General features: G+C 38.9%; 1 protein-coding gene across 5 annotated transcripts in view; it reads right to left on the bottom strand.

Annotated features, from left to right (window-relative positions):
• The window catches only part of VPS13D (vacuolar protein sorting 13 homolog D), a 103,594-nt gene that overhangs the window by 25,664 nt on the left and 52,040 nt on the right, over positions 1–25,890 (bottom strand). For all 5 annotated transcript variants that reach the window (XM_054291955.1, XM_054291957.1, XM_054291956.1 and 2 more), the window contains 15 exons: positions 25,582–25,712; positions 24,138–24,313; positions 23,899–24,022; positions 23,112–23,347; positions 22,243–22,351; positions 21,477–21,637; positions 19,734–19,842; positions 18,775–18,954; positions 18,344–18,463; positions 17,883–18,032; positions 17,583–17,732; positions 16,667–16,763; positions 14,972–15,120; positions 12,302–12,436; positions 11,795–11,962 (listed from right to left, as the gene is read on the bottom strand). In XM_054291955.1, coding sequence (XP_054147930.1) covers positions 11,795–11,962; positions 12,302–12,436; positions 14,972–15,120; positions 16,667–16,763; positions 17,583–17,732; positions 17,883–18,032; positions 18,344–18,463; positions 18,775–18,954; positions 19,734–19,842; positions 21,477–21,637; positions 22,243–22,351; positions 23,112–23,347; positions 23,899–24,022; positions 24,138–24,313; positions 25,582–25,712 — 2,195 coding nt within the window. The remainder of the gene's footprint in view (positions 1–11,794; positions 11,963–12,301; positions 12,437–14,971; positions 15,121–16,666; positions 16,764–17,582; positions 17,733–17,882; positions 18,033–18,343; positions 18,464–18,774; positions 18,955–19,733; positions 19,843–21,476; positions 21,638–22,242; positions 22,352–23,111; positions 23,348–23,898; positions 24,023–24,137; positions 24,314–25,581; positions 25,713–25,890) is intronic.

Here is a 25,890-nt window from a genome sequence, read left to right as displayed (position 1 = left end):
CATGTGGAAGGAAGATCACTTAAAGCTTTGTTGTGTGTTTGACTGGGGCTGGGGAATGGAGCAGGTGCCACAGGAATGTCACAGGCACTCAGGGTGCTGGTGTCCCCTGTCCTGCATGACAACAGCTCCTCCAGGACAAGGAGCTCACTGTAGAGGACCAGCCTGTGTCTCATGGACCATCCTCTCTGCACCCACAGCAAAACCCCTCCATGGCTCAGGTGTGCCCCAGAGGACAACTGAGACCTGCTGCCAAACCCTGATACACTGAATATTAAAAAAGAACCAGACAAACAGTTCATTTATGGGCCCAGTGCCACAATGAAGTTCCCCTCCTTTCTCTGCTATTTCTTCTAAGGCTGTGTTTCTTTTTCACTAATGACACAACGTCCTGGTCTGAAACACTCATTTTCAGCTTCAAGACAAACCAGTCCAGTGGCTCCAATTATCTAAACAAATAGATTTTAACAACAGGGATGAAAATGAAATCCCATGACCTTTCTTGTGACTTCATCATATGGAGACTAAACAGTGATCATGGACTGAGATACTTCTGACCTTGGTATGAACTTAATGCAGATGTTATTTAAAAAAAAAAAAAATTAGCCCAGAAATACAAACTGACCTGAAGCTATCTATGAACTGTGTTTAAGGTTAGGGCTTTTTCCTAGAAAAATACTTTGCTTTTGTGGATTAGAGTAGTTGCTATAAAGACTGAAAGGCTCAATAGGTCTTCAAAATTCAAACCTCATTACAGAATCTCTCTCAAGACCTGAAAATGCTTTTTCAAGAACATGTTTTAGAAGTTACAGTATTGCATGATTGGACAATCAGCCAGAAGGAATAAACCAACTTATTGATGAGAATTGGTAATCTCCCTTTACAGCTTTCCCCCACCTGCACCCACATTTTCCAGCTCCAATACCCCAGCTCTTCCTGTGAATACAATCCAGTCTTTCCTCAAATATTCCTTCCTCCATTACACAGAATCTGACACCTCATTGTCAATGGTAATCCTGTTTATATGTAGACAGAATTTTAATGTAATTGTGTATTTTTCTTAGTAAGGAGGAAAAAGAAAAAAATCCCACGCACATAGTTTAAAAGTCAAACTCCATTAGCTGTAAACCCAAAGCTAAACAGGGACATTTTTGTTTGTGTTATTTAGAAAATAGCATTAAATTATAGATGTAAGCAAAACAATTTAAGGATTTTAACGTACCAAACGTACCATGAAGTGTTTCCATTCTGCCCTGACTCAGGTGACAAAATCTGAACTCAGCACATGTTAATTACAAAATGTAAACTTCATGGTGAATTGTTGAATTACTTTTTGAAGCAGCTCCTTCTCCCCCTCCCCTGGGACTGTTTGTTTCCTGGCTTCATCTAACACAGACTGCAGCCAGACCTTTGTCAGCATCTGCTCCATGAGCAAACCAAGGGGATTCCTCAGTGAGCAGTGAGTGGGTCCCTCCTGAGCCATTTCTTGCTCTGTGGTGCAGAGTTTGCCAGTTAGAGGTGAAATGCCAGGGAAGATGAAAAAAGGGGATGTTCCACAGGTATCAGGAAGGGCTGCTAGGAAATGGGGCAGCTGTGTGAGGTTTAGACTGGTATTTGAATAAAGGTTCAGACTGTGGGGTCAGAGTTACCCTGACCCCTGATCTGAATCACCCCTACATCCATCCTCATCACCCACTACAGGTGATATCACCTGAGTGAAATAAATACCCGCTGGGGATCACAATTTGACACTGCTTTTTATCAGAAATACTAACCCTGAAATGGTTTTGAAGTCTGTTGCAGTTAATAGGATTGCATCTACCTATACAATAAGGAAATTAAAGACTTCTAACATTAAAAACCCACAACTAACAAAACACCTGCACAACACCTCCTGCCCAGTCTATCTAGGTTATATAATCACTGTATTGAGAACAAGTTTCTCAGCTGTTAACCCAAGCAAGCATTAGAAATTTAAGGAGTTTAAGTCCAGCTTAAGCTCTGAAGGGAGATTTGAACAAACTGAAGCACAAAGGCAGACTTACCTTTGCCCCCTATGAGTTTTGCTTTTAGATGCCTCCTTTGCAGAGTGCAATATCAGCTGCTGAGGTTGAGGGTTTAAAACTTGTGAAAGAGCAGAGACGGTGCCTTATTGAGCTGTTAACCCAATCACACAGCAAACAGGCTCCAGATAAATGAAGGTGACACCAAAAGTGTGACCCACCCTTGTCTTCCTCAGCTTTTGTTAATAAGGTGTGACCTGGTAACTTCAAAGCCTACTCAAGACCATGTAAATGCCAACCTAACTAAACACAACAGTCTGGGGAACAAACATGAAACTAATCAAGAGATGTGTAAAAACCAGCTCCCTCTTCTCTACCCTAATTTTCATTATTTCTTTGTCTACTTGCTGATGAAAAATAAAAATAAAAATTAGTCACTTGGTCATTTATCTCTGCATTCTTCCTATTTCAGACATCCTTTGCCTTGAAACAGAACTGCAACATAATACATTAGTTTCAGCTAAGGGAAGTTACCTGCTTCCAGGGCAAAAGGCTCCTGATGTCTCTGGATGAAGCCAGTCTGCACAAGGCACATGTAGAAGTGGGGATTTTACTTGCCAACTTGGCCTCTCCAAAAAGAGGGGAATAGGAGCCTTCCAGACTACTCACTAAAAGCTCTGTCATTTCATGCACTTAAAATATTTCAACTTATCATCAGTATGTATTGTTTAGTGCTTTGCCAGAAGGAGAACCCCTCCTAACAGCCCCAGGCAGCTGAGCATTTGTCCACCTCCATTCACAGATACCCCCTGCCTCCTCTCACCCTGTTTGTCCCCAGAGCAGATGGTTCTTGCACTTTCCTTCTCCAGAGGGACACTGATCTTTCTTCCAGATCTACACTCTAAAGACCCTTGGATCCCTGGTTTTCATCCCACACCAGTCCACGTATGATATGAAGCTGCTGACTGACATACAGAGAATAACCCTCACTGCACTTCAGCCTGGCTGCTGGAACACAAACTCATCCTCCTGAGGAAGGTGAAATCTGGCATTTTCCCCAAATCCCAGGACATTGTGCTACTGTGCACACTGTCTTTGGAGGAGCATGCTAACCACTCTCAGCCCTCCACAATCACTGAAGATGTTTCTGCATTTCTGCAAGCCTGGGCCATGCTGGGCTCAGCCTCCTCCTCTGCAGACTCAAGTAAATCAACGATTCATCATTTCTTGTTTTACATTTACACAGTGTCAACAATCAATACCAACCATTCACCAAGATCTGCAAAAGCAGATGAAATACCATCTGTACAAGAGACTGATTTATTCGTGTTTGGGGTTACTTGGTCTTTTGTTTTTCTTTTTAAAGGCACAAAAATTAAGGAAGTTTTACCACAAAAACCTTTTACCACTGACTACATATCCCTTGCTGTTTCAAGCAATAGAAGAAAAACAAAACCACCCATATACAGTGTTTGTGAACCAAAGCTGGTGCCAAACAATTAAGGCTTATGGGGCACAAAAAGAATTCAAAGCAAATGAAAACTCGACTTTGGACTGCTTGTTCCCTCTAAGCCAGATGCATGAAGCACACAGCATGGAAATAAGTTTTAAGTAATCTTTTAAAGTCTTTTTAAGCTCTTGGCAGTGCCTGGTTCTCTAAGGACATCCCAAAAGGATAAATACACAATTATGACCTGAGTCCAAACATTCCATTGTAATTCTAGCATCAGAGAACGGTACATCTACAAATATTATTGACTGAGCAAAGCAGAACATTCCAAAATGGAATGTTAAGGGAGAAAGTGATGAAATTAAATGTAGATCACTCAAAATTTCTGTGCAAATCTCACAATGAACTGTGTTTAAAAAAGAAACCAAAGGGTTTATTTGGTTCTCATCTTTGCTTTGCAGAACTCATTTAGAAAGGAGTTAAATCCTTCATGGTCTTTTGTGTTGTAGCAACATCATTAAAAATCACCTTTATTCCTACAACACTATAACCTGTTAAAGGTATTTTAGAGGAAGCCAATTTTTATGCTGATGTCTATTTTTATGCTGATATCTGATAAATTACAACAGTTACAAATGAAGCATTTGCCTATGGAGGTAAAAAATCCTCACAATGTACATGTTCCAGGCTAAGGAGACATAAGTATATGCTGTCAGGATTTGTGGTTAAAAAAGGTCATCCTCAAATCTTGCTGCTATTCTTTGCAAAGTGCAAAAATCAAAAAGCCCTGCCAGATTCTTGGATATATACACAAGGACTGGGTGCAGTGGGACAGATAAAGTTGTCCAGTAAGTTCTGCAGCCTAAATTCCTCTGCTTTTAGTGCAACGCCTCAGGATTGATATGTAATATAGTTCTGTGACTTACCATAAAAATAACTTTTAGAGCAGCTTCTTGGCTCATCAGTACACACACTGTTATAGAGTGGAAGCAGTATATATTCAATTTTACAAATTGGCTATCAGTAGGCATAGACAACAAAGGTTCCTCCCTTCCTATCTCTGTGGTCAATGGTGTGTTATACTGGGACTGAAAAGTAAAATGCCTTTATTTGAAAACAAAGCAGGTGTTGGTTTGTCAGGTTTCAAATGAAGCTGTTCCGCAAAGTACTATTGCAATGTCTTTGGTCAGTCTCTTAAGAATTACTTGGGGCAGGGCCTAAGAATTACAGTCTCTAAGAATTACTATTTCAGTAGGGAAGATTGTGAATTTAGTTATATTTATTTACTCTAGACTTTTGCACTTTCCTTGACACATCAAGACAGACCAAGTGAACTCTGCAATCCAGTCCTAACCAGAAAGGACAGTTCAGGCTGAGCCTCCAAGGCTTTTATAACCCAGCCAAGCCGTGCAGACAGAAACGAGTCCTGGCACTCTGAACAGCACCAACACTCTCTTAATTTAGAAAACACCAAATCAGCAAAAAGCCATAATCAGCTTCTCATTTTCAGAGCAACATAAACTTTGACCCTCTCCAAATTACCGACAACCACGAGGAGCCGCCGGCTTTTCCTACTGAACAAACACCATTCCTTGAGATTCCCCACCCCTATTTAATGTCACACCGCCCAAACTAAAGCAGCTTTAATTAGCTCACATCCCATCGTTAACCCAGCTTCCTAATGCATGCTGACAGGGGCTGCTGGCGGCCCGGGGACCCCCGATGGGCCGGCTGGAGGAGCCCGATGAGCCGGGGGTCCCCGGGGAGCGCAGCAGCAGCAGCAGCAGCAGCAGCAGCAGCAGGTGCCCGCTGGCAATAGTTTTGTGTTACAAGGGCTTGAATGAGTGATCCCTGCAGGAACCGCCGGCTGTTTTCACAGACACACAAAGGCAGTCAAAAGTCCACAGCGTGAACTTGGAATGACCCCAATTGCGGAGTCACTGGCGGGTTCATCTGGAGGACAACTGTGCTTTATTAAACAACTAATACTCTTAACAGATAATTCCCCTCCCCCCGGCCTTAACTCTTAGCAAACCTGAAGCTCTTCATGTTTGTTTGTTTTTTGGGAATGGAATTATTTTCCCTCCTTTCCTCCCCCTTCCTTAAACCCCTCAATACACTGAAAATCAGAGAAAAAGCCTCAAGAGATCCAGCACCTTGAGTTAATAGGTAACAAAAAAGAGAGACTAAATTAGGTTTGGTTTTAACATCATCTTTACCAGCTCTCTTGATTTTGATTTCCAAAAGCATTTCCATCTGCACTAACTGCAGCACTCAGGCTCTTTCCAGACAATTTCTTTTTCTGCCATGACCACCTGTGACCACACCTGGGATCTGAAAGAACCTCCTGTATAAAAACTAATAGGCTTTCCATGTTTCTAGATATTTTGAAGGAAAGGCCATGCTAGCACATTATTTGGACCTGCCATCCTGTGTGTGTGTAAATAGTGAACATCTCTGAGCTGTGTACAGCTTGCCCTTCTCCCCTGCACACAGAAACACAATTTTCACTCCTCATGGATACCCAGCTAAGGAGCTTCAAGTTTAAGTCTGTACTATTTAATATTCTACTCAACTCTACAACTTTAAATACACAGCAGGGAGGTGCAGTCAGCCATTTATCAAGACTGAAATGATGAATTTCAAACCCACACCCCATTTTTTCTCCTTCAGATGCTAATGGTGATATATGGGATAGATGTGCCTGTCTGCCTGACATGTAACCCCTCAAAAACTGCAGGTTAAAACTAAATTTCATTTCAACTCTGATAAATGCATATTTCCAGTGTCACAGTTTATGACTTGGCAAATCTTTGCATATCTCATTTTAAATTCTCCTTTGCTCACTGAGTTCTCCAATGAGTCAGCAAAACAGGAACAGTACATTTTATTTTACAGGAAAATCAGCTGATAAACCCCTTTGAAATGAAGCTCTAGAGCTGGTGTAGAACCCGAAACTCTTTAATCTCTTTTTTTCAGTTGTGCAATGGTCACCTGTACATTCCTCTCTCCAGCTGTGCATCTCCATGTGTGCAGTTGCTGCATTGTTACAGGACTCTCATGGTCAATTGAGCAATTTCTCCTGGGTAAGGCTCATCCAATGTGTAGTTTGCTTTTCAATGGGGTACATTTAGGACATTAAGTCCACATTAAACCAGTTCTTCCCACAGAATATATGTGTTCAATCTACCTATACCCATTTCTCCACATAAAAATACACTGCAGTAAAGTGTGTCCACTTTGTGCAAGAAAGGCTGAATTTAAACCAAATTGAGAAGAAAACTTTTAACCTAGATGCTGGCCACACACATTTTATCCCATGGTACAAATGAAAACCAGGAAGAAATACTTCAAACTTCTCAAAGATGATCCTTTATCCCAAAACCTCTTTCAAAGATACAAGTTACAGGTGCCAGATGTTGTGCACATTAAAACTGACACTTTCCATGGCTTTTGATTGCCACTAATTGGGCATAAAACTTGCTGTCTTTTCAAACTGGCAGGAAATGGGGAAATGGCCTCATCTGTAATATCCCCCATGTACTCAGCATTTCTGCCTGGGAATTTCAATTGCTTTCCACCTCATAATCGACACATTTTGATAGAGATTCTCACTGCTCATGTGAAGCTGCAAATCTGTGGATGAAATGCAAGTTCAACTGAAGATGATCTGCAGTGCCACCTGGACAGGCTGCAGGAGCCTCTATGATACACTGGGAAAGAAAGATTACATGGAAGAAAACACAAAAAAAAGCTACATTTGGCCCAAACTGTATAAATCACAGCTGGAATACAAAAAATTACGGTAAATCCCACTATTTCAATGCCTCAACTACCCTTTGTAGGGGATGACTGCCAGCTTTCCTGAAGGAAAACAAGAATTCTAATCTGTAAGGTTGAAGATGACATGGATTCTGGCCTTGCTCACCTTTATCCAGTGAGAGTGACACTAACCACACACATTCTGCTCTCAGGAGTTAAGGAAAAGAGCAAGGAATCAAACAAACACCATGAAAATATAGAGCAGTAGGACACATTAGACTCAGAACCCAAAAACCACCATGACCTTTCTACAACATCATTTGATGATTTTGTTTAAGACTCTTCTGAGGAAAACACCACCATGTATTTCTTTCTCAGGCTTCAGATACAAAGGCTTTTGTTAGAAGCTCCCTGACATGAAAATATTCTTTTATTTTCAGCTACTTCCTTGGCATTCTGATGTTGCTAGAGTTGAACTGCAGTTAGTCCCAAGATGGGAGAATGGTAGTTGTTCTTGCTTCTGAATGAAAGAGGAGTGATTAAGTGAACAAAAAACCACTTTAAACAAAAGGGAATCATCAGCTTTGATTGTTTTAGAAACCTTTCTGTCTGGTTTTGGGTAGAGCCTGCTCAAACTGGACCTTCCTTCTGTGCTCTGGTACAGCCACTTCTCATTGTATTTGCTGCCAACTTTGTTAAACTTAACATTCATGCAAGTCAAACACATATTCAAGATTTGTTTTTAAATAATCCCTTTATTACTTCCTCTTTATTTTCCATTCAGTTATCTTTATCTTCCTGTCACTGCCAACCACTTGAGATTCTGCTTTGATTTATCTTACAAGGAGGGTTAAAACTCACATTTCCCTTTGTGGTGCTTTCATGGAGGGTTAAAACTTCCACTTCCCTTTGTGTTGCTTTCATGCTCCTATTCTACAAATGCCTCCAGGCCAAACACTCACCTGGAGCATCCTTACTACTCTTAAAGTTTTCTTGTCTGGTTCTAACACCTCACCTCTTTTCCTATCTCTGTTAAGCACCTCTGCCATCAGTCTGAACTCAGCTGAAATAAACAGATGGAATGAAAATCCAGGGCAGAAAGGTTCATCAGCCATAAAAGAAAACAGACACTCAAATGCAATTTGCTGCAACTCTGCTCCAGGGAAGTTTTGGCATCTCAGTTGCCTCCTTCTGAAGGAAGCCTGGCTCACAGAACCCTGCATGCTTCCCAAAAACCAACAGGGAAATGCAGCTCTGACTGATGGCTTACCTTTCCTTAGGAAGCCTAATTAATATAGAAACTTCAAAGTTCAATATGAAAATTAAGCCCTTTCACGAAGTTCATTAAATTCTTTTTCTCAACAGGAAGAGAGGTACACAACAATTATTTCCATCCTATATCCCATGACCTAACAGAGTCATAACAGCTACACTACTATCTGCTCATAATTCCTAAAAGATAAGGGAATTTATGGTAGAGGTAGAGAGAAATCAGAGACATTAAATACAGTATTGACAAGCTGTGAATCTTTTCAATCCTTTACCACCACTGTGTCAACATAACACCTATTTGCCAATAATAGATACAACCACACTTATTTTCCATTTGGAGAACACAAGCTACAGAACAGTTTTGTTCAGCTGCTAATTCAGTGTTCAATATTCATTTCTAATTGAAACACATCTGAAACAGGGGAAATTTAGGATTTAGTTCTGTCATGCCTAACGGGGGAAATAAAAAAAGTGTGGATGCCAAGAATGTGAGACATTTCCACGCATATGGCAACTATAGAAGGCTCCATTCAGAGGGAATGTAATTCCCTCTGGTGTCTATATTTAGGATCAAAGAACTTTTTAAAATACAGAACTTGGAATCTCCAAGGGATAAAAACTACAAAACTGTCTGGAGTGAACTTTATTTAACCTGAGGTTTTGTGCCAATTTAAATACACTGCAGCTCTCCACTTGAAAGAAGGCATTACCCACTGCATGCTCTGAAATGCATGGAAAAGCCATTACAGGGATAATCAGCACAACTATAAAATAGAAAAGCAATAAAATGACAAAACCAGATACAACTCCTATAGCTTACTTCTCATTTCAGTTGAGCAGTGTTACTTTAAAAGCCATGATTACAGTATTACTCTTTGTTTATCTATCTACTCACACCTCAATAGCTAACTCATCTTAAAATCTAGGATAGATTTTTATTTTAGACACTTCATAAGTCAGGTAGTCAGACAACCAAAATGGAGATTTTTTCCAGCCCTCAGCGCCTGTGCAGGACACAGGCTCCTCTAGTTTTGGCTGCTTTAGTTACCAGATCCACAGGATTAGCTGCAAAGACAAGAGGCCTCTGTGGCACAGCTGAATCAGGTGAAAATTTATGCAGCGAAAATATACTTTAAAATACCTTCCTGGAGCACCAACAGCAAGATGAAAACGACCTATTGTTTCAGTTTTGTTTCTCTTGACTAACTCAAATTGTTTTTTCTCTCCACATAATTTTCTTTACCAATGCTTTACATATCCTAGACACACTCATAAGGCACAAAGAAGGTAGAACAGAAAGTAAAAGACAAATTTCTCTGTTGTACCATGAACATAACATATCCCAAACTCAACTTGAAATGCCATTTTTTTTATCCTATGGACATTCCTGGCTTAGTTTTAGTAAGTGCCTGAAAGCAGTGCAACACATAAGGAAGAATTCAACCTGACTATTTGAGCCTTTTGTACCATTGTCTTCTATGCAGCAGAATTAAGATTCAACCTTTGGAAAGAGGATTAATCAAGGAGCTCCACAATGTACTACTAAACCTTTTTAAATTATGGATTTCTCTCCTTGTTCCAAAAGGACAAATACATAAACCATGTAGAAAGCTTTGAAAAGGGAACTGTGTGAGACTTGCATCACAGAGCCATTTCTGATATATAAAGGAGAAAGAAAAAAATACCTGGGAAGACAAATAAATAGTACATGGGGTGATTTTCAAAGGTATAAATGGGAAGCAGGCACTCAGCTCCTGTTGAATTTTGAAAGGAGTTCAGCATCCAACTGCCCCTCTGCCTTTGAAAATCTTCCTTCACAAACCCCTTGGTTACAAATGACTCCAAAGTTCAAAGAATGACCTTGCCCTTGTGGGAAACAGAACAAGGCTCGTGCCTTTTAAAGGAAGATTTATGAGACTGTGGCTGCAGATGTGACTGCAATGAGGAAACACCACTTTATGGAAAGGAAACTCTAAAGAAACACACTCCATTGGGTGGAGTGGATGGGTCACCAGAGAGCACAGCCATGAGGACACAGCATGGACAGAAGGACTCAGCTGGACAGACAGATCCAGCTGCCTCCCAGAAGCTCAGCAGGTCTTCTACCAGACTGCTTGGATTTGCAGCGCTGAGATTTACAGCAGCACCCACTAGGAGATTAAGGCAGGAATATCAACCTAGAATTTTGTTTGAGTTTCTTGAAATTGTGCAAAATAGGCTAATGGTGCAATCAAGGTAATTATGACAGAGAATGTGCATGTCATCTTTCTTCATGGCTCAGCTCTCTGGGTCAGATCCTGCTCTGCACTTGGTGGTGGACTAGGTTTGATAATGCTCTCTGTAATTACATAGGCTCTGCATTTCACATCTTCTGAATTACCTTTTTTCACTAAGGAAGGGAAAAATCAGATTGCCTTGCATACAAATAAGTGGGAAAGGTTATTAAAAGATGAAGCATGACAATACACATAAAATTACCTGTTAGGAAAATGATAAAAATAGAAAGTAAAGAATTTTTACAAAACCAAACTTACCAACATGTCCTTGTGTCAGAAACATATTATTTTAGTTGTATCCATGAAGGGACTCATGCTGACACACCATGTATGTAACAAAACATTTCAAGAACATGTGTTTGCTAACTATCAAGCACAGCATCAACCATGATCCAAACTACTTTGTGTTTCTGACTCCTGCCTCAGATCATCCCTCTCTTGGGCACTAAATGCAGTTATTTTCACTGATATAATTGAATTCCTTCAGCTGTTATCAGGAAGGACAAAAGAATGTTCACCATGCAGAGACTTTGGAAATAAATTACAGATAAATACAGAGCAATCTGGAAATTCTTTAGTTTGTTGCTATGTGGCACAAAACCCCCAAAGCTCAAGGGTCAGCATAATAATTGCTGTTCACATCAGCTTCATCACTTCTCAAAAATAACAGCTAAAAACCCCTGTTATACTAAATAACCCCTTAAATGCTCCACCTTTCTCTAGTGCTCTCTCTCTGAGTAGATTATATACATAATTTAACACAGCTTTGTAAATTTGCATGTAGGAGCAAATTATTTCTCCCTTTGGTTAGCTGTTGATTTAACTTGCAAGTATCTGTATAACAATAATAGGGCTTTGAGTGCTTCACTGACTCCTGTTATCCCTGGGATGTATAGAAAGCATTTAAGAAAAACAAAATCTACACTTCATATGCCATTTTTACAAAACACAGATAAAGCAATTCAAGCATGGTCAATAGTTCTATACAACTTTTTGCCTATTTTTATAGCAAACTTTAATATTACAATTTTTACCTTTGCAGCAGAGTTTGATACTCCATGGGTGACATTTCTGATGAGGCCACCCACATTGCCATACTTTATAAGTCCAGTAACACCTTCTGAAACATCATTCAGCAGGCCCATAGGGTTGCCAAGGAAATCCACAGACCCTAGAATGCTTGCTGCCTGACTCAGAAGCTCCTGGAAAATCAAGAGGAAGAATGAAATATTTCTTATGGATCACATTTACACCATCAAGGTTGAGAGAAAAAAAAAATCCCACCCACAACAGAAGCTTATGCCAGCCAGGTGGGTTTATGAGAGAAATCAACACAGAAATGGAGTAAAATTAACAACATTTTCATCTTAAAATGCAGAGTATTCTTAGATTTCTTGTGGGATACTACTTCTCCATATTCAAAAGAAGCCACACAGCACTAACACTTGATAGTCAGGAAAGGGTTCCCACATCCCTAATGGAGAATTCCTCAACCAAGAGAAGTTCATCCTTTGCCACAACATCATCTCAGCCACACTGACCTCCTGGAAGTGCTTCAGGATATCATTAATGATGAACTCCTGAGTTTCATAGGGATGGACCCGAGTGAAAGGATCCAGATTAATCACAGCATCTTCAAACCGGATCAGAGGGAAGCCCAGGGTGCTTTTCAATGCCTGAGGAAATAAAAGATATTGTCACTGTAATTCTTCTCTCTGCTTCTCATTCACAGCATCCTTTCAATGGGTAACAAATCAAAATTCTCTGAAGCTGCTGGAGTTCTTAGCACTGCAGTGTGGACACTGATATAGAGAGCAGTCACCCACAAACCTTTCAGTTCTAAGCTTCTGAGCACTGCATTTCTTCAATAACTCAAGAGTCACTAACTTCTCAATGCAATCTGCTTCCCACATTTGATAGGAATATTTCAAACCAAAGTATGTCTAAAATTCTATATACAACTTGGTTATATTGTTCTAATGTTCAATTAAACTCCAACTCTAAATGAATTTTCTTGACAAAACTGGCTATTTTCCACCCTGCTGAACTTCTGTGAAGGGATTAAGTGTCAGGATGAGCTGGAATAACATACATAATTTCCTGTAAGCCTGAGGCTCATTTCTTAACATTCTGTGGTCTAAAGAAATTCTTTAAACTAGCATTTCCCATTATTTTTCAAGGAAGAAAACTAAGATTGTAATTAGTTCATAGGCCATCGGTACTTTGTACAATTTATACATAAAAAAACATGGCTAAGGTGGACAGGCTATACATCCAAACAGAGACACACATAAATAAAATAATTTGGAAAAAATGATAAGAAAACTAAGTTTTCAAGACTGAAAGAGGGTGACTCTTCTTCAGGTCTTGATAATGGCATCTGCACACTCACCAACATCAGACACTGAGGAAGGCAAGAAGCTTCAGGCTGATGTTTTATCTTTGCACATTAACCACCAAAGCTGCCTGCTGTAAGGAACACGAGTTTTTGTGCCATCTGCAGGCAATTAAGGCAAGTTACAGGTCTGAGTTAAGTTTGTGTGTAAGAAAAGAGCTATTTATTTTTTCAGTAAATGGATGGCCAACCAGAATAGTCCTCATTATTCACTTGGGTAGGAAGTAATTTCCTGTTTAACTATCAGATATTATATAAGACAACTTTGTTAATACTGGTACCTCATAAAAATAATCTGTCTACACCAAATTACCAGACAGCCATGTCCAAGCCAGAAACATTAGAGGTAGTTAGAAAAACTTCCACAAAGGCTCTACTGTGATTATTCTCTCCCTCCTACCCTGAACTCTCCTGGGCTACAGAACTGAATTGAACTCTTTCTCTGAAAGTCAATATACAGAATATGCAGGGACTCTTAGCATTATAGAGAAAAATGTATATGCCAAGTTTTTTCTTGGGAAAGCTGCCAAGATGGATCCATGTGCAATCCTATACCAAGGGTGGTAGGAATCCAAACACAACAGTGCACAGTGCTGGGTTCTTAAACACACTCACCACCAGTTCTGCTTCCTCAGCCTGCATTTCAAACAATGCAATTACAAGGGTATTCATGCTGAAGCTGAAGTGCAACTACATATTCACTACAGGGCTGCTGTTATTGAGCAGTAAGGAATATCAGAGCTAAGGAATATTCTAGCTAGGAATATCACAGCCAAGGGATATTCTAGCTAGGAACATCACAGCCAAGGAATATTCTAGCTAAGAACATCACAGCCAAGGAATACCCCAACTAGCTGTTGAACTGTTCTTGGAACAAGGATTCAGTAAAAAGAATACAAGAATGTAGGACTGGTGATTTTCTGGATCATCTTGCTAAGACTCCATGACAGACACGCATTACACAACACTAAATTTCTTTAGAAGCTTACTCATCATGATGTCCTTAACATGAAGGACAAAAAAGCCCAGTTGGTGTCTCAGTTTTGGTTTTTTGAAAAGGCAGCAGCTCAGTTCCTCCACAAGGAACTGAGGGTTTTTTGAGGAGGGTTTTTTATGGTTTGGTTGGTTGGTTTTGTTTTAACTCTTCCACCTTGTAGGGAAGAGTTTCTATTAGCTCAGAGAGAACTGAATGTTAAATTAATCATTTCTGAAGTGGCAACTGACTGCTGGCACTTGATTGTGTCCAGGAAGGTCCAAACACAGTTTGGGAACACTGGATGAGATTATGTTCTGGCCATAATCTGGAATTCCTGGTTCACTCTCCAGCTGTGCCAGATTTATGACCATATGAAAAGGACCAGACTTCCTACTGATTTTAAGTTCATACTCAATCTCAGTTCACTTGAATTTTCAACTATATTGCACAGTCCTCATGCAAATTCTTCAATTCCAATGAAACAACATTTTTTTGGATGAAAACACTCAGGAGTTGTCGTGTATTTGTATAAGAAGTTGAATAACTTTTTTAAGACAGTAAATTCCCTTTAAGCTCTTTACACTTCCATCATTGTAACTAAGGTCCTTTGTAAAGCAGTGAGTCATTAGGTCCAGTTGGCTGTGCTTCAAGTGAAATTACAAAAAATGAAGGACTGTAACAGAAGAGACTGGAAATTATGCAAATTACATGTCAGAAGTTGCTGGAACTTTTATTATTTTTAACTTGGATAATGCAAGAGTAAATGGAAACTGAGAGTGTTAAGTTAGTTTTTCCTTCTCTTTACTCTGGGAATTCCACTCTGGGAATGCACTGGTGTACCTTGAGATCCAAAGGGAGCTTGTTGGAAGTGAAGACACTCAACTTGATTTGAGGCACACTGATTTTCAGATTTTCGAAGTAGTATCGCTTTTGTGCTCCTCCTTGTTCAACAACCTTCTCATGGAGGTTTTCATCGTAATTTTCAACCTCTGCATCCAGACAAAACACAGGAATCAGGACCAGTTAAAGATAAATAAATATGGGGTTAGGAATGCACAATGTGTTAAGAGTTAACAATCCTCAGCACAAATAAAAAGTATGTGTGACTGCTGGTGGAGCCAGCAAAATTACTCATGCCTTGTGACACGAAGTTGACCTCTGAGGCTCAAGAATTTTTGTCAGATCTCTCTGCATCTCTAAAACCTGCTATTTGAGCTTTTAATCTCACTTCTAATTTCTCTTTATCAGCACATAGAAACAGGGAGATAACACATGATTATGCAATGTTCCTACTGTGCAGTTGTGCTCTTACAGTCTGTTTTCCTCTCTCTACTCTCTCTGTAATTCCTTACACACTTAACCAGGAATATAATGTACAAAGCAAGCTTTCAAATATTCACTACACAATGCCAACATGCCTACATGGAAGACATAAATAATAAATAAATAAATCAATTTACATGGAAAGTGACTCAAATTTGGTTGACGTTAACACGTTCATGTTAGTTGTAAGAGCACCAGGGTGGTGTGAGGAAGCAGGGCAAAGATGAAAGATGACCAAGCCTTATGAACTCTGACTTATGGACAATAAAACATGCTAACTAAAAATGAGAAAATTATTTTTGTCTGAATCTAGGATAACATCAGCAGACAAACTACAAATAATGTAAAGTAAGTAAGGAAAAAAGAGCAAAAGGAACAGGGTAAATCAGAGCAAAGGGGAGATTAGTTAAAAGGCTAAGAGCAAAACTCAAAATTTGTACTTCTTCCTCATCACTAGAGATTTAAGTTTGAAAGTTCTCTGTTATTTTTCCAGAGACAATTCAGAGGATCCTGTGGATTAGCAAGACAGAACTCTGGAGCATCATTTGTAGGCTTGGCCCCATTTGGAATTATGCCAAAAATAGTTCTTTTCCTGTGACAGTTATTATGTAACAGTACACAGGCTACTGCATAAGAGAAGTGACTTTTTCAATTGCCACTCCAAAACAAACATTTCAGAAAGTTTCCAAAGCACAGATAAACACTAAAATAGGAGGATTAGAATAGCATCTATGAGATCAGAAGATTGAAAAGGTCTGTCTTGTCTACATGAATGAAAGAAAACTTACATTATAATTAAAACCAGGGGTATGGATGCCACAACAAAGGTCAGACAAAATTTTCTTGCAGTGAAGCAAGAGGAACTGCCCAAGGAACAAATTAACACAGATCCCACTTCTAGCCCTGGGTTAAATAAACAAACTAAACAAGTCACTAAACAAAGTGGCTTGCTAAATTGATAACACAATTTCTTTTATCCCAGTTCAGATGAATCCAGACACAGAGACAGGCTGGACTTGGGCCATCACCTGAGCTCTGCCACAGGCACAACACCATGAGCAGCTTCACAGGGGCCACTGAGGCATTTGCAGCTCTGCTCAAGAGTGGGAGGTTCCTCACAGCCAAGAGTGTGCTGGTGTTTTCTACTTTATACACAAAGATCATGATACTTCTGTGCATTGTAAAACTGGGCTGTGCAATGTTATACCACACCTGATTCCGACTGGCCGTAGCCAAAGAAACTCAACAGCTTCAGAAGAAGTTTCTCCTCAATTTGAACTGTGAACTTTCGGGCAGTGATCATCAGATGCTACAGAGATAAACAAGTCTCAGTTTACAGCATTAACACCAGATATATAATCCATGTAAACTAATAAAAAGGACTCTATTTCAATGGAATATTTTCACTTTTATGGATTTGTAGCAAGATTCTCACCTTCAAAATGTCTTTGGTAGCTTTCTTTGCTTCAAGTTATGTACTAGTGATGATTATTTCAACTATTGATGATTATTTCAATTTTCTGGAAGGCCTTGTGTTTAATTACCTAATCCTAACACTTCAAAATCTTAGCTGCATTTCCAGCACTAAAATCAGCTGCTTTTCAGAACAGAGTCAAAAGACATGGGTGAAGATTCCAAGTGAGAAAATAAGTCTTGACAACCAACTCAGTTTTGCCATCACAGTATATTTATCCACAGTTGGTGGATAAATTTATAACCAATGTTCCCAAACGACTGCAGAGCACAGAACCAGGTTTATGAAGCAAGAATTTATAACCTTGTATTCAACTCCTGAAGAGCAAAACATAGATATTCTGGTTCACTGTGCTACAGTTCTCAGGAGAGAATAACTGCCTTGAAAAGTAAGGTCACAGACATGGACAGACAGGGGTCTGGACTGATTTGTCACATTTTTAAACATATTTATTACCCTGTTCATCACTCTACTATAGCTTTGAACACTGCAAACATGAAGAAGTGGACACTGTGTCCTTTAAGCTTCAGAATTGATTCAACAAAGTGTATTTCACAAACCACCGAATTCAGATTACAAGTAAAAATTAAGAACAGGAAAGGTCATTTAAGCAAAGTAATACCTATGTTACACAAACAAAACATTGTGGTTTACCTTGTATATATCAGTTAGTGCATTTTTACTGGGAAATTTCATGGCATTGACTTGCACAGCAGGAGCAGGGTCCAGGGGCCCATTCTCAATCCTCCTGGGTGTCAGAAAGAGCATAAAAGGCTGTGTGGTGCCAAGAAGTTGGTTGTCCACCTACACAATGGACAGAAAATGGCATTGAAACCCCAGTGATATTTAGGAGTTAAAATCTCAGTCATTGCTCTAAACATTTTTCAAACCTATTATGAGTCAAAAAAACTGAAGACCCATGAATAAATGAATTTATTTCAAAATGGCAAATACCTGTATATCTTGCACACTGAGCTCTAGCACCTGACCAGTTGAGAGCTGAGTGTAGTGGACATTAATGTTGGTGAGGCTTGCAAACACAAGCTCTTCAGGGACTTTGTTGACCAAAGACAATCCTATTCCACCTTCCAGTTTCACAAGCACCTGAGAAAAGAAGGGGAAAAAACCCACCACTAACAAAGCAGCTGAAAAAACCTATGATATCAAATACACATTTCTGCAAGGAAATTATTTTTTGGGATCACCTCCAGAGAGACTGAGCAGCTCTTGAACAATCAGTCTTAGACTCAGGAGGGTTAAGACATATTAACCCAAATTTTAAGAAGAAGAAGAAGGTGTAGCAGAAAAATCTAAAGTTCATAACACAAAGAAAGGTTACTGACCATCATCCCCCTCCTAAAATTTAGAAAGAAAAATTAAAATAAAAAAGACAAGTACTGTTTGTCATATCTTACTTCCAATTCCTGCTCTGTATCTGGATTTTTCAACTTGCGCAGATCTTGGTCCGAAACTGGAAGTTGTTCTCCTTCACTGAATGAACGATCACTTCTACGCTGGTTACAGTTATCAGTTATCTGAAAACAAATAAATTACTACAGTGGTCCCTTTCATAGATATAAATATTATTATAAATAAATTACTACAATGATCCCTTTCATATATATAAATAGCAACTACACTGCCCTATCTTAGCAAATTATCCTTTTTAAAAATTAAGGACAAGGAAACTTTTGTACTAACTACTTCTGGTTTATGATATTCCCATCCCCTTCATGTCATTGTAACAGCAGCTATTCATAAGGATTTAAAGATGTAATACTTATAAAGACTATTTCCAGTATAAGCAAAGACTGTAACTAGACTCTAGGTAATGAAGGACTGTCACCTGCAGAACTCTGGTTGGCCCATCTGGGATGACTCTCACAGCCAGAACTCCTGAGCCAGGCCTCATCTTTTGGTTTGTGAACTGCTGTTCAGGTGGAACTGGCCCCAAAAGTTCAAGTGAGTTTTCAGGACCTAGAACAACTTCAGCTCCATCATGAAGACCCTGCATTCCACCCTTTGCCTGGAGAAAGGAAAAAAAGTAAGGAAAGAAAATTAAGTAATTAAGTGATAGGTAAAGACTTCAGATAACTATTTACATACCTTAATTTAAAGCAGTATTTTACTTTCTTCTCCTTATTCTTCAGAACTAAAAGAAGAGCAGTCCAGCAGCATATTATAGAAGTTTCTACTAATTAATTTCTAATTATCTGGAATCTAAGGATCAGCCAAGATCAATAATTAAGTAATTGATAATTAGGTGGGTATTTGATAATTAAGTGGGAATTAAGTATTCCCACTGCACGTTTAAAACTGAAGCTATCACATCATCAGGGGACATTGGAAAGTCCTTCCTGAAAAGCCTTCCAAAATGATAGGAAGCTTTTATAAGATGAACTCTGGACCTGTGCATGAGAATGTAAATCCTTACTGAGTCAATCCTGACTTACTGTTGTCTAAAGACAGCAATACAGAACTTTTTTGGCTGCTTCAAGCAGTAACTTACTACACTGCAGTAAATGATCAATGCAATATCATGGTACTAATTAAAATACTTTTCTAATTTCTAATTAATAGTGCAAGATCTTTAATAATTTGAAATTAATAAAAAAATAAGAACATTAAAAAAACTAAGACCATTCAAATATAAACTTAAAACATAAGGTGCTTGCACAAGTTTGTTTCGCTCTGTATTCTGAACTTGTCTCAAAGCTTTTAGTTCACTTCAACACTAAGCTCAAATGACTCTGTCATCTACATCAGCAACAAACAAACCAGGTTTGACACATGATCAGTACTGACCTGGACAACAAGGCCAGGGATGCCACAGGTCAGCTTTCCATCCTGGAAGCTCCATGTCTGGGTGGTGCTGCGCCGCCGGTCCGGCCGTCTCAGCATCAGCGGCTCGTACCTGCAGGGGAAGCCTCAGTGCTCACAGGATGCTCCTCACAGCTTTTACCCTGCATTTGTGTTAATGCTGAACATTTATTTTGCCCCAGTTCATTTTCCTAATCTCTCTTCTGAAGTGCTCTGTCAATAGTCACCTGCTGAAAAGGCATCAGCCACACTTTTACAAGTATTTCCAAGTCACACAGGTGATGGTGAGATTTTCTAACAAAGCCAGACAAAATCCAGCTCTTTCATATTCCTTCAGAACAATTCTTTCTGTATTCAGAGACTATCAGATCAAGCATGTTTTCAAAGACATTGTTAGAAACCCTCATCAGTTTCCCGAGGAACTGTATTCAATGTATGTATTTGAATGTTTGAACTGTATTCAATGTATGCATTTCAATGTATGATCTGTATTCAATGTATGAACTGCATTCAATGGATGTATTTCAATGTATGAATTGTATTCAATGTATGTATTTCAATGTATGAACTGCATTCAATGTATGTATTTCAATGTATGAACTGCATTCGATGTATGTATTTCAATGTATGAACTGTATTCAATGTATGTATTTCAATGTATGATGTGTATTCAATGGATGTATTTCAATGTATGAACTGTGTTCAATGTATGGTCTGTATCCAATGTATGTATTTCAACGTATGGACTGTGTTCAATGTATGTATTTCAAAGCATGGACTGTGTTCAATGTATGTATTTCAATGTATGATCTGTATCCAATGTATGTATTTCAATGTATGAACTGCATTCAGTGTATGTATTTCAATGTATGAACTGTATTCAATGTATGAACTGCATTCAATGCATGTATTTCAATGTATGGACTGTATTCAATGTATGCATTTCAATGTATGATCTGTATTCAATGTATGAACTGTATTCAATGTATGTATTTCAATGTATGATGTGTATTCAATGGATGTATTTCAATGTATGAACTGTGTTCAATGTATGGTCTGTATCCAATGTATGTATTTCAACGTATGGACTGTGTTCAATGTATGTATTTCAAAGCATGGACTGTGTTCAATGTATGTATTTCAATGTATGATCTGTATCCAATGTATGTATTTCAATGTATGAACTGCATTCAGTGTATGTATTTCAATGTATGAACTGTATTCAATGTATGAACTGCATTCAATGCATGTATTTCAATGTATGGACTGTATCCAATGTATGTATATCAATGAATGGACTGTGTTCAATGTATGAACTGTATTTCAATGTATGATCTGTATTCAATGTATGAAGTATATTCAATGTATGTATTTCAATGTATGGACTGTATCCAATGTATGTATTTCAATGTATGAACTGTATTTCAATGTATAAACTGTATTTCAATGTATGAACTGTATTCAATGTATGATCTGTGTTCAATGTATGATCTGTGTTCAATGTATGTATTTCAATGTATGAACTGTGTTCAATGAATGTATTTCAATGTATGGTCTGTATCCAATGTATGTATTTCAATGTATGAACTGCATTCAATGCATGAATTTCAATGCATGATTTGTATTCAATGTATGTATTTCAATGTATGTATTTCAATGTATGGACTGTATCCAATGTGCGCATTTCAATGTATGATCTGTAATCAATGTATGTATGCATTTCAATACCTGTTATTAGTGACAGCTGCTAGTCCTGCAATATCCAAAATCATACTGGAGTCCTCAGAGCGAGGGGAAGGTTTGTGGGGGTTGTGAGGAACTGAAGAACCTTCATGGCAAAGCATTCCTGAGTCTGTCATCCTCCAGAGCTGGGATCGCTTTCCTGGCTCCTGTTACAGAAAAATTCAACATTTAAATACAGTACAGAGCAAATATTTTTGTTCTATTTTGCTATCAGAGGCTTTGAATTATAATTCTTGGAATGTATTGTATATATTTAACTTCAGAGCCCTGAATTAGAATTAGGAACTAGATTGGATAAAGGCTTCTGATTGAACTCTAATATTTAATGAATACACAACAGCAGCTAGATGAAGAGCTGCATTTAAAAGCTGTTTAATCTCAGCAATATTTAAACACAGTTTCTGTTTCTTAAGAGCACCAGAAATAGATGACTTGGCTTACAATGCTCCCAAAAAGGAAGCATGTCCTACCTTGTAACTTCATGAGAATATTCAACACACAACTACCATAGTCTGCTGTCTAGGAGGCATTTACAACCTTCCTTGCCACTTCATTCCAGTTCCCTGTCACCTTTACCCCTATAAAAGTCTTATACAGAAGCACCACCACAATTCAAAATAAAATAACCTATCAGTTTGGAGTCCCTTTAAAAATTAGAACTTATTTTTAACTTGTCCTACTCTCAGCATTTGATTTTACTTCAGCACATAGCAACAGTATTATTTTAAAAAAATCAAATGTGTCCTGGTACCTTCTTTTTCAGCAAAACTCGTTGAGTCTTTGGAGAAACATCAAGGACAAGCTCTGCATTTGCAGCATCCTTATTTGAAGTAACTGGTCTTACACTTGGCTCCTGTGACCTGGAAGCAAGAAAACAGCATCATGTTTGTTCAGCAGCTTCTTCTGTAGCACAAATTAGATCTGCATCAAAATGCAACTGGAATTTTATACTTCCAATGCAACCCATCACACTAACATTTATACTGGGGGTTTTTCACCTAGGAATTATCAGGGCAAGCTGGTAACTTGAGTAAATTCTTAAAAGGGGCTTTGATTTCTCACTGGAACTAGGAACTTCACAGGAAAAACAGATTAATTAAAAAACAGTTTCTTACTTCATTTTGAGGAAAGTAACAAAGCCCTGTATCAATCTCCCAGAGCTGTTTTCAGTAGCATATAAATCAGTGCAAGCTTAACCCTCACAGGCCTATTGTAAATAGGTGTGACTTGTGGTAAAGTGGTAAAGTGTCCTTTATACACCAAAAAGCATTAAGTCCCCAGAGGGGCACCCCAAACATCCCAACTCTTCCAAGACTACAGAGTGGGGTCACAGCAGATGCCAGATGCTAAAAATCCTTCTCACTGTGTGACAGAATAAATGTCAATCTGCACCTCTAAAGCAAAGGCACTATGTCCAAATGAGATAAAACACACAAAATACTGACAGCCAGACAGTTTCTGAATTTGGCATTTCTTCTGCTAGCTACAAGGTAGACAAAAGTTTAACTCCATGTGAAAAACTTTTGAATGGTAACCAGAAAGAGAATAATAATTTGATATTATTAACTAAAGCCTAATGTGAACATAGAAAGTATTTCCATCAAAGATATCAAGAATTACCCTGAGAAAGTATATGTAGCAGCAATATAGATGAAGTTTTCATAGTAAAGCAGTTTGCTGTCTTGGAAGTCATTCATGCAGCACACAACTTCTGAGGAGCCTGCTCCTTTCACTGTCAGGGTGATGTAGGGAGGCAGGATGGGCTCATCCCATGCATAATCCAGAGAGGTCATGGGCTTCACATCAGTGGACAGCCTGGGCTCCACCACCCCGTGCTGCTTAAACACAACTGGGACCTGCAACAGGCAGGAAAGAGGAGTTTGTTCATTCAGGAATTGTTCATCAGACAGACTTTTTCTATCATTTGCTCATTCACCAGGAGTTGATGACTGAAACATGTTCAGATCACTTCTTTTTTCCCCCCTCAATAATTTCAATATGCATATTCTTCCATTCAGGTCTCAAGTAAAGAGAGTCATAAAGGGATGATAAACATCATCTTTGCTTTTAACTGTGTGAAATGTCTGCAAAATGTCAGCAAAATCTCAAACCCTGCTAATCTAAGTTACAAGATTAGAACAGATTAAATACCATCCCTCTCATTGGTAATACTTCTCTTACTTGTAAGACTTTTGAAGCACCCATGCAAACCAGAATGTTACCACTATTATTTGAAAAAGATGATGTAGCTGCTACTACCAATTTTTACTACAACTTCAGAAAATTGCAATTACTACAGACAAATACAGACTTACATTTTATTTCATTACACAAATTAGTAATCTCCTACTTGTAACAAATACAGAAGAATTACTTTTTTACAAAATATGGGGTTTGGTTGTTTTACCTTGGAGAAATTGTCGATGCGGAAAGGCGGCGGCAGCTGGTCGGTGTCGCTGAACGCAACGCGGTACGTGGCTCCTTGAAGGGTGATTTCTACTCTTAAAAAGTAACATTTTCCCAGGGTGTCCCTGAAGAAGATCACAGCATAAGACATCTAAACTTCTGATCTGCGTTATCTGCAGTGTTAAACAGCTGCTTCTATCAAAACACAGCAGCTGCAGAGGATTGACAGGTCACAGCTACCTCATATTAATGTGGAACGAATTGTTCTTGTTGACCTCAAAGCCCCCAGACCAAATGCAGTTTGGGACTTCCATCAGCCTCACACACAACAGCTGATCATAATCATTCCGAGGCCAGTGGAACACAACACTGGAACCAGGGAGGGTGGAGATGTAGCCATCAGGATTGGATGCTCCCTAGGAACAGAAATTGGGAAATAATTGGTAAATAATCCCAGCACTGAAAAATCCAGAACAAATTCCAATCACTCTGTGATTAGTATGCTATAAATACTTTCTTAGACCATCAAAAAAGATGTCATTGAAATTCAATATCTTCTTTAGTCTGCTATTACATATTTCTAGATTAATATTCTTAGAGTGTTAGCTGAAATTTCTCATTGATATTCCTAGGCACTCTGACCTTGAGATGTTCATCTGAACACAAACATTTATCTCTGCCTTGTCACTGTTTTAGCTTGTGTCTTATGATCAAATCTCTTAGATGGGTGGATATCCATCATTTTGCTGCCATTGGCCTGTGTTGATTTATAGATGGCATCTCAAAGCAATAGTTGTTTTGAACCATTCAATGCTTCATAAAATAAAGCAAGAAATTTTATAGTACTCCTGTGTACTACAACTATTCAATATTTCTTCTAAAACACAAACACCTCTAAAATACAAACACAGCCATTCTTCTGTCAGGTGGATGCTGCTATTGGAATAATGAGAAAGATCCTCAAAACCAGCCAACAATACTTTGAAGAACAATGTCTGCTCTTCTTGGTGAGCAGCAGCTGTCACTAAGTACAGTCCTGGGGTGACTTTATGATGCTCATATCCCCATCGGTCTGCTTAGCCCAGAAATGAGTTTTGCACCCTTAAAGACTGGTTCTGAGAGCAAAGGGGGGGAAGAAGAAGCAGGCAGTTTGTTTTCAGAAACTGCACTCACTCCTCCACATTCCTGTTTCTGGACTGTGCTGTCTGTGGATGGACAGACAGCAGGACAGAGCTCTCCTTTGCTTTTAGTTAGTTTTTAGCTAGCTGAGGCAGAGAAGTTCCCTGGACTGTGGGTTTTCTTTTTCTCTGGAGCTGTTTAAACCTGCTCTGGACTGAGCACTGGCAGCTCTCACCTATAGCCTGGGCTGAGACATTTCTTCCAGCACCAGAGGGACTGATAAGAGACTGAGTGAGCTGAGCTACAGCCCATGGAGGGGCTTTCCGAGTTTGTCATCTCTCTTAGAGCAGTAAGAGGTTTAATTGTTTAGTATTGTTAATTTTTGTGCTGGTGAATGCTTTGCCTATGAAATAAACTGGATTTTTCCACTTTTCTCCAAGGAAATATTTTCCCAAACCAGTGGAGTTCTGCTTTCTAGAGGAACCCCTTTGGAGGTTCTCACCCAAATTTGCCCTAAACCAGGACAGTACTGTACTAAAAAGTCACCACCAGGACGGTTTCTTACCTGCCCTCTGGCAAACTCCCGCTGGACAAAGGCCAGTTTGTAGCTTGATTTATTGTCCAACAGGTATCGGGGAGCAAAGGTGACCATGCAGGTGTCAATGTAACGGCCTCTGCCTTTTTTAACATCAATACCTGGTCATAAAAACAAAGTGAAAATATAGCTATTATTTACAAAAGAAAAGACAGTCCCACAGTATATTTCAGAGAATATGAGTTCTTTCTTGGGTTCCTGAGATGAAGACTTTGTGCCATACAACTGCCTTGCACTGGAACATTATTTTATTTTAAACAGTTAATGTAATCTTATGCC

This window comes from Melozone crissalis, unplaced genomic scaffold (assembly GCF_028551555.1).
Source record: "Melozone crissalis strain CALT ecotype California unplaced genomic scaffold, PUWL_Pcris_2 ptg000107l_1, whole genome shotgun sequence".
In the NCBI taxonomy this organism is placed as follows: Eukaryota; Metazoa; Chordata; class Aves; order Passeriformes; family Passerellidae; genus Melozone; species Melozone crissalis.
Note: the sequence above shows the minus strand (reverse complement) of the source record. Positions and strands in the feature narration are given on the sequence as shown.